Source organism: Merops nubicus, unplaced genomic scaffold, assembly GCF_000691845.1.
Source record: "Merops nubicus isolate BGI_N331 unplaced genomic scaffold, ASM69184v1 scaffold4469, whole genome shotgun sequence".
Taxonomy (NCBI): Eukaryota; Metazoa; Chordata; class Aves; order Coraciiformes; family Meropidae; genus Merops; species Merops nubicus.
In genome coordinates, this window is record NW_008632896.1 from 36,649 (window position 1) to 50,701 (window position 14,053).

Sequence of the window (14,053 nt, forward strand, 5' to 3'; positions counted from 1 at the left end):
CAGCAGAGGTTTAGAAAATGGGGTCTGTGAGCAGAAATACAAACCCAGGAATGAGTAACATGAAGTCTCAGCAGAGGGAAGGGGAAATCCATAAATGGCTGATGCACAGGGGTAAAGAACTAGATCTCACTGTCCACAATGGATAGCAAAGGTAACGAGCTTAGACTCTTACACAGTAAGAAATATTTCTGTTAAGGTACTGGGAAAAGAAAGCTTTCAACCACCAAGGACAAGAAGACTCTGAATTAGATCCTCAGGGAGGCATTACAGTCTCCATCAGTGGAAATCTTTAAGAATATGTTAGGCAAATAGCTGTCAGGAATGACAGATGTATAACTGATATTGCCCTGTGACTGACAGGCAAATGACACTACCACCGGATGCCCCATTTGGTCTCATTTTGTTATTATTTCTAGAATAATATTTAAAAGATACTTCTTAAAGCTTCTTAAAGAGCAATTACTGCTACCTGCTTCAGGGTATAGACATAATGCTACAATCCTTTTTTCCTCTCGGTCTTAACGTATTACAATACTTAATATGAAAACAGAAGAAATGGGGAGTCCAGGTGGCTGGAAAAACTCAAAAACTTCTAACTGCTCCCAGTAAAAAAGCAATTTAAAAGAATATTCCACTGCTATGAGCAATGATGGCATTTGGCTTTCACATAGGACCTCTCAGCAAGGATTACAACTGACACATCAAAAAGAATAAATATATTTTGCAAGTGGAGGAATTTGGGCATAGTGATTATTAGGAATTTTTCAAGTGCTACAAATGACTTAACAGTAACAAGAATAAAATGTCACATTTATGCTTCAGATTTCTTGGAAGGCCTATAGTGATGTCCCCTGGAAGGTCATAACTTCACCCACAAAATGTACAAATGAAGGAAAATCCAGCAGATCTGTAAATTCTAAAGCTCCCTTTAAGCCACTGCCTCCCACAAATATTCCTGCAACTGCCTTTTACTTTTCAGCAGACAATACTGACTGAATGAGACAAGGATTGCTTTGCACTCAGCACAAGAGAACCTTTTCCCACACATATTTCTGAGCTACTGTATCTCAGTCCAGTAAAGACTCCACTGCAAACAAATGAATGCCCTGTTACAAAGGACAATGGTATGGAAGAAGTGCTCATTTTCATGAATGCACCACAGTAAACTGTCCTCACCATCTGTTCCACTCAGTAAATATAAATGCAAAAAGCAGTAGTCCCCAAGTGTAACACAAGTAGTATGATGCATCTGGTTCTAATGCCTGTGTGTATACTCTTTCCTTTAATCAATACTGAATACACATCCCCATCTTCTAAGTGACTCCAAATTGGAGTAACATTTTCCCCAGCTAATGCTTCATATCCTATGGAAAGATCTACACATAGAGATGACCCTAACTGAGACAAGATATATGACTTTAAAGTCAGTAACATCCTTCAGTGGTAGATATTTTAATAGTGTGCAAAGCCCAAGACAGTATCAGAAAGTCAAACCTGATTCTACGTGCCTGGCTCACACATTCTCTGATTTATTTGACCTGCTATCACTTACAGGCTACTATGAAGGTTTTATCAACTTGTGGAAGAAATATGTACACTGTTGCTAGGATGATAGGTTAGTAGCTCACTGTGGATGCCCAGCATAGCCATACTTTAAAAAAACAAAATCTTTTCAGAGGAAAAACAAAATCTCTCTTCTGCATCTTTCCTATGTCTAATTTAGGACCTTTACTGCAGGTCTAAAGTTTGTAATCAGATTTAGCAAAGTATTTGGGGGTAGCATGAAAGGTTCTATGGAATACAACAAGAACATGCCACTACTGCATAGCTAATCCTAACTCTGAGCTTATGGCAAAACATATGCCAATGTTTTTTATATAGTCTTCCACAGAGAAAGACATTTTGGATCCTTATACAGCTGCTACCAGCGCCTGGGGGCAGATCATTGCCCAGATCAGATATAGAGCCTTGAAGATCAGAGAGAAAAACTCAAGCTTACAGACTTGGAAGAGATGAGATTAGTCTCCAACATAGAGAATTACCTATGAAAAGGATGCAAGCACCATGGCCCTACATCAAAGTATAAAAATCAAAATAGGGAAAGGACAGAAGTCACATGGTCAGCAGAATCAGTTAACTGAAAGGGGAGAAGTCATTATCTTTAATGGGAGCTCAGAAAGTCTACCAAACACAACATGCAGTGAATGTTGGGCAGATCAGCAGTTTCAGACAATCAAACAATATCTGGAACTGAATTGTGCACTCTACTGGACACCAGAGCTATTCTCAAAGATGCTCAAACACTGTTCTGGTAGCACCCCAAGAAATACTGTGTCATAAGAGAAACATTTCAGCAGGTACAAGAACAGGTACCCTTAAAACCTTACACAAAGTTCCCCACAATCCAAGTGTGGTACCCCAGAACGCCAGAGGATATTTTCTGAAACCCACAAAAAATCTAATGAATTCACTCTTGGTATCACTGCCCAACATCTGATGAAACGTCTGGGGATGAGGAGAAATATATATCAAATTCTGTATCTCAGTCTTCAACGTAGAGGAAAGTTACAGGAAATTATCTAAACCTGAATGTATCTTTGCATAGCAAAAGTTGCAATACTGAAGGAGTAGTTTTGGTTTAGAATAATGCCATTTGATCAATATGGAGAAGTAGCTATCCATCTAAGGCTGATGAATAATCTGCAGAAGGCTGATATATACGAAGCCAAAGCATGGGAGGCTGGGATTCAAGAAGGCTTGCAGGGAACAGTTCACTAGGAACTGGCAACAGCATTTGTAACAACCAAACCTATAATATTTAGGAAGTAAAGAACCTTCAAGCTATTTTACAGAATCACTACATATAAAAATAGGGCAAGGCTGGATCATTAATAAAGAAGAACAATCTTATCACCACAAAGACAGGCATTAAATAATTCTCTAGGATGATCCAGTCACTACAAAAAGCTTGTTTGCTAACTTGGGTCACACTGAAAAACACTCTCTAAATGATTCAGCTGAATGCAAAAAGTCCTTTGTAAAAATAAAGAAACAGTGATGTAATTATTCTACTTTACTTTGGCTGAGACAAGAGTCTTAGTGAACACTACATTTTCTGCTCCTTAGGGAACATTTCCAATTATATTTCATGCAGAGCAGGAAAATCTGCCTATCACATAGAGCTACTGAGAATTTACTCTTAGCATCTCTTCAGAGAAAATTTTTCATTAATTACAGATGATCATCCATGAATCTTGTTAAAAAACACAGAAAATAAAACCAGAATCTGTATCTGACACCTCAAGAGATGTAGCTTCAAAATAATTAAAGATACCACTGAAGAAACAAATCAACCAAAGGAAAAGAATCAGCCAAAAATTATATGCCAAATCTCTGTATGACACAGAATAATGCAAATGAAGAGAAGATGGTTAACATCCAATAAGGCAGGTATGTAAGGAAATACACTATTATTTTGGGGAATTAAGGCATATCAGACAGCAAGCAAGTTTACCAGGAAGAAAGAACATTTGCTACACCCTGCCCCCCATCCCTCCAAAAATCCTAATGCAGCAATCAGAAGCTAATTGATAAATGACCTCTCTGCCTGCAGTTGCTCAGGTCTGACAAACATTACAAAGCAACTACAGAAAAACGTCTGGGGGGAGGGAACTGCCCATGGATTTCCCAGGTAGCCAGAAAATGCCTTCTTCAGAAAGGGTCAGCTGCTGAGTTTGAAAAAGGGACAGATAAACCCGAAAAATAAAACTTTCAAAGAGAACACAGAGTTTAGAAAAATATCAGTATTACAGTAACAAGTACGATATTTATTTTATGCCTACTCACCTAAACCAGATTTTTTTAACCTCTTTAAGTGCTGGCTTGTTTGTTTTCCAGTTGGAGACTTTTGCCCATGTTTCATTTCTTTATCAGAACCATCTGCTTCACCATTTTTTGATTCAGATCCTTAGGGAAAAAAAAAAAAAGCCCAGGCATGATAGTGATGTACTTGTACCAACAATCCCCCCCAGCACTCCCTACACTGTGAACAAAAAAAGTAGGATTTTTAAAAAATTGACATCTACTTGCTAAAAGACAATATACCTTCTTGGTCACAATACGATTTCTCATCATCAGAGGAAATGGAAGTAAAAGCTCAATAAATCAATTAAGTGCTGAAAACTAAAGTTTACTGAACACTGCAGTCAATAAAAACATTCACTGATCCAATAAAAGTAATGTTTTCCTATAATGCCCGAGAGATACCTTTAAAAATATTTCAACCTGAAGTTGTGGGGCAGTAAAGCAATGTAAAGGCGAAAAAAAAAAATCATTTCTTTGTGAAGAAACATTTCTAGAAAAGATATGCCTGGAAATACAACTGTCAATTTGGGTTACACACAGACATAGAATTCTCTTAAAATGAAGCAACTTAACCACCAGAACTAAAGGTCAAGGTTACGCTGCAGTGATAAGGATGGTACCAAAGAAGAGAAGCTAACAAAAGGATCCGAGCCCTGCGCTGCAGACTCGAGGCACACAGGCAGTCACACAGCAGCTTGTCTTGTCCCCCCTCCCCTTTTTATGGCACTGCACACCAGCGTGTGGTCCCCCATTAGACCTCCAGAGCCAAACAAAATGTTACTTTGCATTCCTTCAAAGCTGCTGCTATTACCAATTGTCATTTTCCTGTGTGCCTCCAGTTCTTTATTAAAGAAAAATCTCCGTCTCTGAGACAGCAGATTTGTTACGGAAATAAAGATGTTAAACAAAGCCACCAAGTGGAAATATTATTTCAGCAGTTCCCAAAATCTGTATGCTACAGAGCTGATTCAGAGCAAGGCTCTGTGACTGGAGCTGATCTTGCAAACGGTCCTTTAGCTATTTACCTGAAGGTGAATCCGACTGCTCATCAGACACCTTTAGTGGTGTCAAAACAACACGAGGAACAGTCTTGTTTACCATCATTGAGACTCCATTTCTTCTTTTCTGCTGTTGTCTTAAAGCCTACAAAAAACGATAACAAAACATAAAAATGTAACAAAAAGTAATCCTTATAGGTGAATTACATGAGGCATTTCTCTACTATTAGGCTGAATCTCTTAAAATAAGCATGATTTACATAGCTACTGACTTGCCAGACTTCACACTCGTCCCCTTTATGTCATTTTCCTTTAAAATATAAAATCAGGCTTTTGGTTATAAAGAGAAAGAAGATGCACCTTAGATCATTTTTCCAATGCAGTTTTGACAACAAAGAAGCACGTATCTGTTTGCTCTACCTTAACAGCACATGATAACCCATGGAATGTGAAACTAAGACTTCCTAGTGAAAAAAAAAAAGTCAAATAAATGTTTCAAACCCAGAATAAAAATATATATGTCTGCACATCTCTCGCAGGTGCATCCTCTCCAGTATACTGCTCAGTCAATCAAGTTAACACAGAGTGTCATCAGTATGTACAGCATGTAAGGACTACAGTATTGATGCACTCACTCAGCCGTGAGTAGTGCTGCACAAAATCACTGAACATGGCAGGAATCATTTATTTTTGTGAAGGGAATCAGTCCTAATCTTGGAAACCTTGCAGCACTTGGCTTCTGTCTGCTTGACTTTGGGCATTAACCTTCAGAACACGAACATGATGGTGTTCTGGCAAATCTGGGGAAAAATGATACAAGAATAAATCTCTACAAATGGGAGTTCTTTGTGTTTCGGAAACGGATTGAATACAGGGTTGATAATGCAATACAAAATATTTAAAGATTAGAAATAGCGAGTACCTGTCAGGCTGTTTTATATGGAAAATGATATCTGATTCAAAAGATCTTAGAACATACAAATAGGAATTCTTGCCAATTAATACACTGGCAAGCATTTAAATTCTGGAATTAATTAGAATGGGCTGTGCTTACTACAGATCTCTCCCGTTCTCCTGCCTATTTTTCTCCAATCTTACTGTACACTCTTTTTATAACTGTGATTTGTGTTATGATCTTGGGGGGGATTTATTAAAGTAATGCTATATCAACAAGGAACATATCTGATATGAATTATCCCTGTAGGTTTATGAGCATAAATGACTGATGCCTTATAAGGTTTAAGTCTGCAACTTCAATTAATCTTTCCAAAATGTTCACATAGCTAAAGAAAAAAAAACTGAAAAAAAATCAATATCCCTCAGTTCCTCTAAATAACACTCTACACAACATAAAATACACCAAGCCACACAAAAGCTGTTTCAGCAATTAACCCCTTTTGCAGTACACTTCTTAAAAGACACGTAAGCACTGTGCAGTAAAAAGAAAATTAGAATACTTGAAATGAAACAAAGAGAGTAAGCTGATCAGATCTGCCCTGGACCAAAGAAGCAAGCAGAGAGCCATGAAGAACCTATACACTTCACACATTTTTGAGACAGAAATTTCATACTGGTATTGAGCAAGCACAGCCAGACTTGCAGACAGAAAATTCCAAAATTTTAACATTTCTCAAAATTTCCCCCAAACTCCCAAAATGACCCTCAGCGCACGGTCCTGCCAAGCTAAGTGTCAGACCAGGTGATCCTTTGGTAAAGGGTATGAATGGTAATACCACTGAGCCAGCAGCAAATAGCCCACTAACACTTAACTGAAAGGACAGCCAACTTCTGCACTGACAGCAGACCAACACAACCACATCCCAAGCTTCCCGTTGTTGTGTCCCACAGCCTGATTTGCCTGACGAAGAGCAAAGAGAAGGAACATCCATCCTCCAGTGTCATCCTCCCTAAACAAATGAGTAAGAGCCCAAATGATGTCCCATGTTCTCCTCCAGCCTCCTCCTGACCTTTGACGACTATTTCCACCACTACCAGGGACCACAGCCTTGTTGCCAACATCCATGAGGAAATAACCATTTTAATAATTTATACAGCCACCATGACAAAGCAGAGTCTTTGTAAAGCCTCACAGTTGGTTTCCAATGCTTTAGGTTGAATTCCCATGAATGACAGAAAGCAAGCAGCAATGTATCCTCCCCCAGTGACAGGTGGGCAGCATTCATACCCCTCAGGTGACACACAGGGCTGGAGCAAGGGCAGCTGTGCCCCATCCTTGTCAGGTGCACCACTTACCTGTTGTGTTACAGGAAAGCCACTGCTGACCTTAAGCACACATTTATACAACTGATCTAGTACTTCCAGGAAGCATGGGCAGCCCAGTGCTCACAGAGCACTAACACAAGACAGCGTGGCTCATCCCAGCACTCCAAGACAGCTTGGCCCACTCCAACACTCCCAGACAGCTCAGCCCAGCCCAACACTCCCTGGATACTCAGAGCCACAGAGCAGGGAACACAGCTGGGAGCAGGCAGATGTTGCTACCAGAACTATTTACTTTGAGGCATAGCCCACTTCTGAGCTAAAGCCAAGCACTTCAACATGTGAAGATCAAGCACAAACCTTAAAGACACCATTTCCCTTTGGCACACATTTGCTTTTCAGGGTTTCTCTCCTCCCTAACACTCATTGTTTCAGTGCCAGCCTCTCCCCCATCTCCTCCAGTCTGAGGACACAAGGAACCAACCACCTCCCAGGGCCCACAGTTAAGTGTGGCAATCAGTCTGTATGGGATGACTCAATCTGACAGCAAAGCTACACACATGTGGACACCTGAAAGACAGGTTGTGGAATGGAAACAAAAATTAAAACGATATGGACATAATAATCTAAGTCAAAGTTTTCACACAGAGTACTGATGAATTATGCTGTGCCCAGAGACCAGACAAATCATTTCCTCGACACTGCTCTATCTTTTCTTTTGTCAAAGGAAAAATATGAGGCAGGGGAGGAGGGTACAAAAGTATGAAGTAAATAATCTAACATTTGATTTGCAGGGTAAAGAGATAGCTGATATTTTGCTCAGTCATCCTGTTTAGTGAGACTTATGATTTCCAGCTAATGGCAACAATTGCATATTAAATTCTCCTTTCAATTTAAAGTTTCAGGCTCTGAAATTTTGGATAGATGAGTCTTCGCAAGACAACACTCGGAGCAAGCCAGCAGAGGGAGAAATTGCCAGCTGGCACCTAGGCACTCGTAAAGTCAAACACCAGGAGGAGTTTTAAACCAAGGACACATGGTGCAGTATCTGCTGAGGATGAACATGTAATTTCTCTACATTTAGCCTGAGGGATATTAATTTTAGGATACAAGATTACTGTAGGATAAGACAAGAGTCTTCTATCCCAAGATTGATTCTACTTAGCTGGGAAGTCAACGGGATTATGCAAACAGAAGCATACACCAAATGCTTTGCTATATCAAACTTTCAGTGAACCAAGCTAATTTAGTGCTTTTTTAGTCACCATGACCAAACAAATCTCTAGTTTTGGATTTTCTGGTGAAGAGAATAAAGATAAAGTAGATGAGTCAAATTTTTAACTAGCACTGAAGAAAATGTGAAATTTTATACCTTATTCCAAAGAAAAATGGTTCCAAATCTCACTGTAGATACAGAAACAGTGAATAAAAAAACTACAGTGGCATCTTCTACCCACACTGCCTTTTGCACCTCATCCATACTGAGAGACACATAACCTCCTAGTTGGGCTTCCTACAGATCCACAAGAAAGAGCTGATGGTCCTACCAAATGATAAGGTGTCATTTTCACTATGGAAAGTAAGAAACACATACAGCACACATGATAGCTTACATGGGGTACAGATTTCTTTAATGAGACTCTACGTTTACATTTCAAATGTGTTCAATCACTTTGTGCTAAATGCTTGAATTAGAAAAGCTGCAAGCTGTAAATTCCCAGAACTGATCACTGTTGAAGTGTTCTGTAAAACATTACTACCAGCACACAAATAAAAAAGAAAATAAAACGGAAGTTCATGTGATATACAAGTTAAAACATTTAGAGCTCTCTTAAAATCACCACCAAAACATAGTACTTACATCCAGCCTCTCACAAGCAGATTTGTAAAGTAAACCTGTGAAGCTCTCACACATAATGAGTATGGATAACTCCCAATAGTCCCATTCATAAAATGAACCTGTGACCATCTGCTGAATAACATTGTCATGGTCATTATACAGGGCTTGGCATAATTTGTTTAATGAAATAATTTTTAAGTAACCTACTAATCCATTTTCATCCAGAGAAAACCAAGTAAGAGAAAAAGATGAGTATTAAAAAACCACAAACTCTGAAGATAGATGGTAAAAGAAAAACAGAATGCAATTAACAGTGATCTAATTCCAAGCAGTTTTTTTTTATAGAGAGGTGACAAGAGCAAGTCTCCTTCTCTTTTTCAGGGAGTTTATGTCCCTGCTGGAGTCCAGCAGTGTGTTGGAGGTTTCCTAAATGCCTTTATCTGTTCATAAGAATAATCATTTCATATGTAGTTGATCTTAACACAGGAAAGATTTCTTCACCCATGTGACAAAATGGTTGAGTCTCTTCAGCAAAAACTAATAAAGTCACCTTTGAAGCAGTAATGAAAGGGAACAGTGTAAACTAAAGGGAACTGGAGAGAGGGGGAAAAATATATCCCCAAAAGAGCACCAGAAGCAAAATGTCAAGCCCTGTGCTCTGATTTTACTGCTCCTCGGGATATTTTTTTATTATTTTTCTTTCCCACATCTTTGCAACTCAGGATGAAAAACTGCAGCATACAGATAAACTGTTAATGCAGAAACCAACTTTCATTTGAGCTTAAATGCATGACATGGTGAGAATATTAAAAATTAAGTTATTAACAACAAAGATATGTAACAGTTGGTTGCATTAAGCAACATTGTCCCAGATTTCTTTTTGTTCCATAAATGTCAAGCCTACATTCTGAAACTCGTATCATGAAACATAACCTTTGAAATTTCACACATTATGGATCAGAAATGTAAAGCTATGGGATTCGTCTGCTCTGCCATGTGAAAAACACAAGCTATGATACACTGAGATGTCTACTGTACAAAATAAATAACAACTCTACATCATGGTCATGGATCCCAAACTGGCAAAGACGAAACAGATTTATAGTTTATCACTGATTCTCTTAGCACCACTATAGAATTCAATCTTTGGCCTCTGTCTCACCCTCGTTTTGTTAGTAAAATTAGGATAGACTTTAATTCCCATGTCTCTATTAAATTCAAATGTCTCAGTGACAACCTGTTTCATGGATACACAGAGCAGTTAAACAGTAAGCAACACAAAGCATGAAAAATAAACACCTTATTATTTTCAGGATGCCACTACTTCTTATGTTAAGCATACATTAAAAGTACCCAGCTACAAGCATGCAGATGTAAGATTAAAACAATAATGAAGATATCTCATGGAAACAGCTACAAAACACAATGTGGCATTTCCAAAGCACAGAGCAAATGAATTCACTTCCAACCAGACCTGTCCACCAAACATAACAGTATTGGTGCTGAATGTACAAAACCAATCATCTGGAGATGAAGAGTAGTGGTAGAACACCAGGCTGGAAGCTTCAGACATATGGTTTGTTTTCAAAATCTAATAACTTCTTGAATAAGCATTAATGTGTATATAAGCCAACATGGAACTGAAGGGCTTGGATGTTTGTGGTGCATAAACAAGAGAGATGTGTGTGTTTATGGGCTGGCCTGTACAGCAGCAAGCCAGCACTATCTTCTGTAGGATTACAATAATGTATTCACAGCTACAGTTGCTGCAGATAATGAGAGACTGCAAAGTCAACATTTTAGTTGCTTTCCCAACCACAGAAACAAGAGAAGGACAAAAACCCATGTGATGTGTTCAACATCTGTTCTGACTTGCATGTGAATGATGATAGCTTATGCATTGACTCAGGAACACTTTTTTCCAAAGAGAAATATTATTTGGTTTTGTTTTTAAATTGTTTGTGTAGCATAAAACTAACAATATCTATCAGCTGAAAAGTGCTTTATAGGAAAATCTATTTCTTTGCACAACAAAGGACATATAGGTAAGGAGACAATTTGTAGGAAGCAGTTTAAAAACAAACAAAATAAACATAGCAATGTCAAAATAAAAACTTCAAATAGTTATCAACGTTTTCTGTTAGGTGAAATCTATAAACATACTCTGTGCAAGGTCCAAAGCATAGAGTGGGGCCTTCAGGGCTTCACTACCATTCTGCAGATAAAAAATCCTGTCATATTACCCCTCAGAGAAACAGGTACTCCAGTTTCCTTTGCATCAACGTAAGCAGTTACAGTGTGCTGCCTTTTTCTGCCAGGCAGCCTGCTTCAGCCTGGGGTCTGCCCACATCCATGGTCTTCTGGAGACCTACCCAACAGCTCCTGGAACAGCACTCATAGGTAACTGCTTGTCAGAGGTTTGTAGGAGGCTTCCTAGAGCTCTGAGGAGTTGTGAGCTGTTCCAAGTCCTGTCTGCCCTGGAAAGGCCAACCACTTCTAGGACGTGTCTCAAAAACAAGGCACGATTCATTTTCACCAGGCTACAATTTCATACTTTAAACTATTCAAATCAAAAGCTCTTCTTTTCATGCAGCCCAGACAAAGATTCTCACTTAGACATCCACTGCCCACGATATGGAAAAATCATGTAACATCACTGGAAAAGCACAACTGGAACTTTCATCTCCAGTGATAACATTTGTCATGAACACAGTACAGTTCCCCAGGTTACTTAAAGAAAAACATTATCAGACATGTGCAATACTTAGAACTAGGCCACTCTCATCAGGTTTATTGTCTGAGGCTTGAGACAAGTGACTGCATCTACAGAACAGAACAAAGAGAGTGCTTTCAAGCTATATTTGGGAAGGAGATTCCACTATGCAGCAGTGGTAGATTTAACCAAAGGTGATGCTCATGCCAGGACATATGTTAAGTGAGAGACACTGTCCTACAGTGAGGTAGAGGGACAACTACACTTCAGCATGGTACTGTTCTAAAGTTGCTTTAAAATTCTTCTTAGTTATTTCTCAGAGCAAGAAGTTCTGGAAAATATATTTATTGACAGAGAAAACATGGAGGAGTGCTGCAAAAAGCATGCTATGCAAACAACCCCAGAGGGAAAGCAAACAAGCACCTGGGAGCTAGCTACTAGAAAGTGGTACAGAAAGAATTCAGGGGCTGTGTGCATTCCTGTGCCTTTCTCTCCATCACAGGTAAGGGCTGAGGACCATGGGGACGACCCAGAAGAAAGTCTCACAAACACTGTCTTGCATCTTACCAAAGCACTGTGTTGAGCAGCTGGCATAAGCTGCCCAGGCAGAGGGACCTTTAGAGGGACGTACCGTGCAGCCTGCCTTCGGGCAATGCATGTACTCCCTGAACAGCTCCTGCTGGAACTCCTGCTCTTCCAGCTTCTTGTCCCCATTATGCAGTCTCCCTGCCATAGTTTCTCTGTCCTCTTCCCTAGACTTGTCTTGGCAATCAGAAAATCAGTTTAGTTTATCATCTTCAAAATTCCATTTTCCTGAATGCATTTTGTAAATTCCACTGTCCCTTCCCATGTCTCTCTAGGAGTCAAAAAGCAACATGTTTTCCTTGTTTTCCATTTGTTGACAGGAAAATTTGTCAAGAATCATCACTTATGTTGCCAGACATCTGATTAAATGCTTCAGCTAGGCAGCCAGACTTCTCCAACGGTGGCCTTCGTAAACTTGTAGCATCTGAAATGAAACACAGGCAAACGGTTAACAGAGACACTGAGACTCTGCAGCCAACTCTCTACACCAAGGAATTCAGTACCAAAAATACCTCTTAGTTCACAGTGGATTTTCAGAGCCTTTCAGGAAGACACCCTGTGCTCAACTTCTAAGCAATAAGGACATAATCATAATGATCCCCTCTGTCACCTTTGTTTCCTGAGGGGCGAGGAAGGGAAAGGAGGGCAGGCAAATCTATCAGGCTTACACCAGAATGTTCGAGTGAGTAGTTGCTCAAATGAGTCAAATGATAGACACCACAGACAGACTCATACTGGATTTTTTACTATGGACAGCAAAATGCCTCAAGATAACCTGCATCTGGCTGTAATCAAGGAAAGAAGTCCTAACAGAATGAGCATGGAGGAAGCAAGACTGGTGAGTTTGCTCTTATTCTTCTCTCAAAGCAAGATAAGCAGTGTGCCTGAGCTGAAGACAGGAAAGCAAATCCACACCAGCATCAAGGGAGATGAGGATTCTACCTTCAGTGCCAACCTAGGCACTTGGAAATCCATGTCCTTAAAAAAAAACAAGCAATCAGACAAATCTTGATAAACTAGTCCCGTGAATTTGGGTAAAATCAGGGCTATATTATACTGTTCCCCATTCTGCTCTGAAATTTAGTCTCTCGTTGCTTCAAGTTGTAGGTTGGGTTCTAGTAATTACAGTTGTGCTAAAAAAGTCAGCCTGAAATGTTACTTGGAGCTGTACAGGTGTAATGGCCTAGAATTCAGAAGCAACACATGAGACAAACTGTAACTTCCCCATAGCTCTCTTACTGCTTGGGGCCACTGGAAAGAAAGGGGTGTGGAGTTGCCACTGCTACTGTAAGAACAAATCATATGGGTGGGTGCCTTCCTTCCCCACAAAAAGCTGCATCTACCCACTTTACGAATAAAACAGTGGCACATATATGAACCCAGCCACCAAGCATGCAGACAAAGCCCAAAGTTAAGAAAAACAAAACAAACCATGGCAGTAACATACCTTGTGTAGATTCCCTTATTTCCTGAGCTTCTCTCCTCCCAAACCCACTTGGCTGCTGTCTCTGGAGTTTCTGTCTCTACAAAGAGATCTGGATGCCCAGCACAGTCTCAGACATGTCCTGGTCTGTATTCAGATCCTGAGTCTGAATGGAGTATCCTTCTCTTCTCCCAAGAGAAAATTTATGGGTACCCTTCTTGGTGCTGATTCCAAAGTGCCAAAAGTGAGGCAGGATTTTCTTCCATGTCTGGGAGGTCTACTATCATCCCAGACATCGTTTTAGTGCATCTTCAAGTTCTTTATCCTCTCTTGGTACTGCCCCAGGAAACAACTGGTACACTGATGGACAAGGTGCTCTTATGCTTGGCTATGAGAGTCCAACAGACACT

The 14,053-nt window shown here is 39.8% G+C and overlaps 1 protein-coding gene across 1 annotated transcript in view; it reads right to left on the reverse strand.

Annotated features, from left to right (window-relative positions):
- The window catches only part of ASXL3 (additional sex combs like transcriptional regulator 3), a gene marked incomplete at its 3' end in the record, with an annotated part of 96,081 nt that overhangs the window by 36,645 nt on the left and 45,383 nt on the right, over positions 1–14,053 (reverse strand). The window contains exons 6-7 of the mRNA XM_008948032.1: positions 4,890–5,007; positions 3,847–3,966 (exon numbers count right to left, since the gene is read on the reverse strand). Of these exons, the coding sequence (XP_008946280.1) occupies positions 3,847–3,966; positions 4,890–5,007 (238 nt within the window). The remainder of the gene's footprint in view (positions 1–3,846; positions 3,967–4,889; positions 5,008–14,053) is intronic.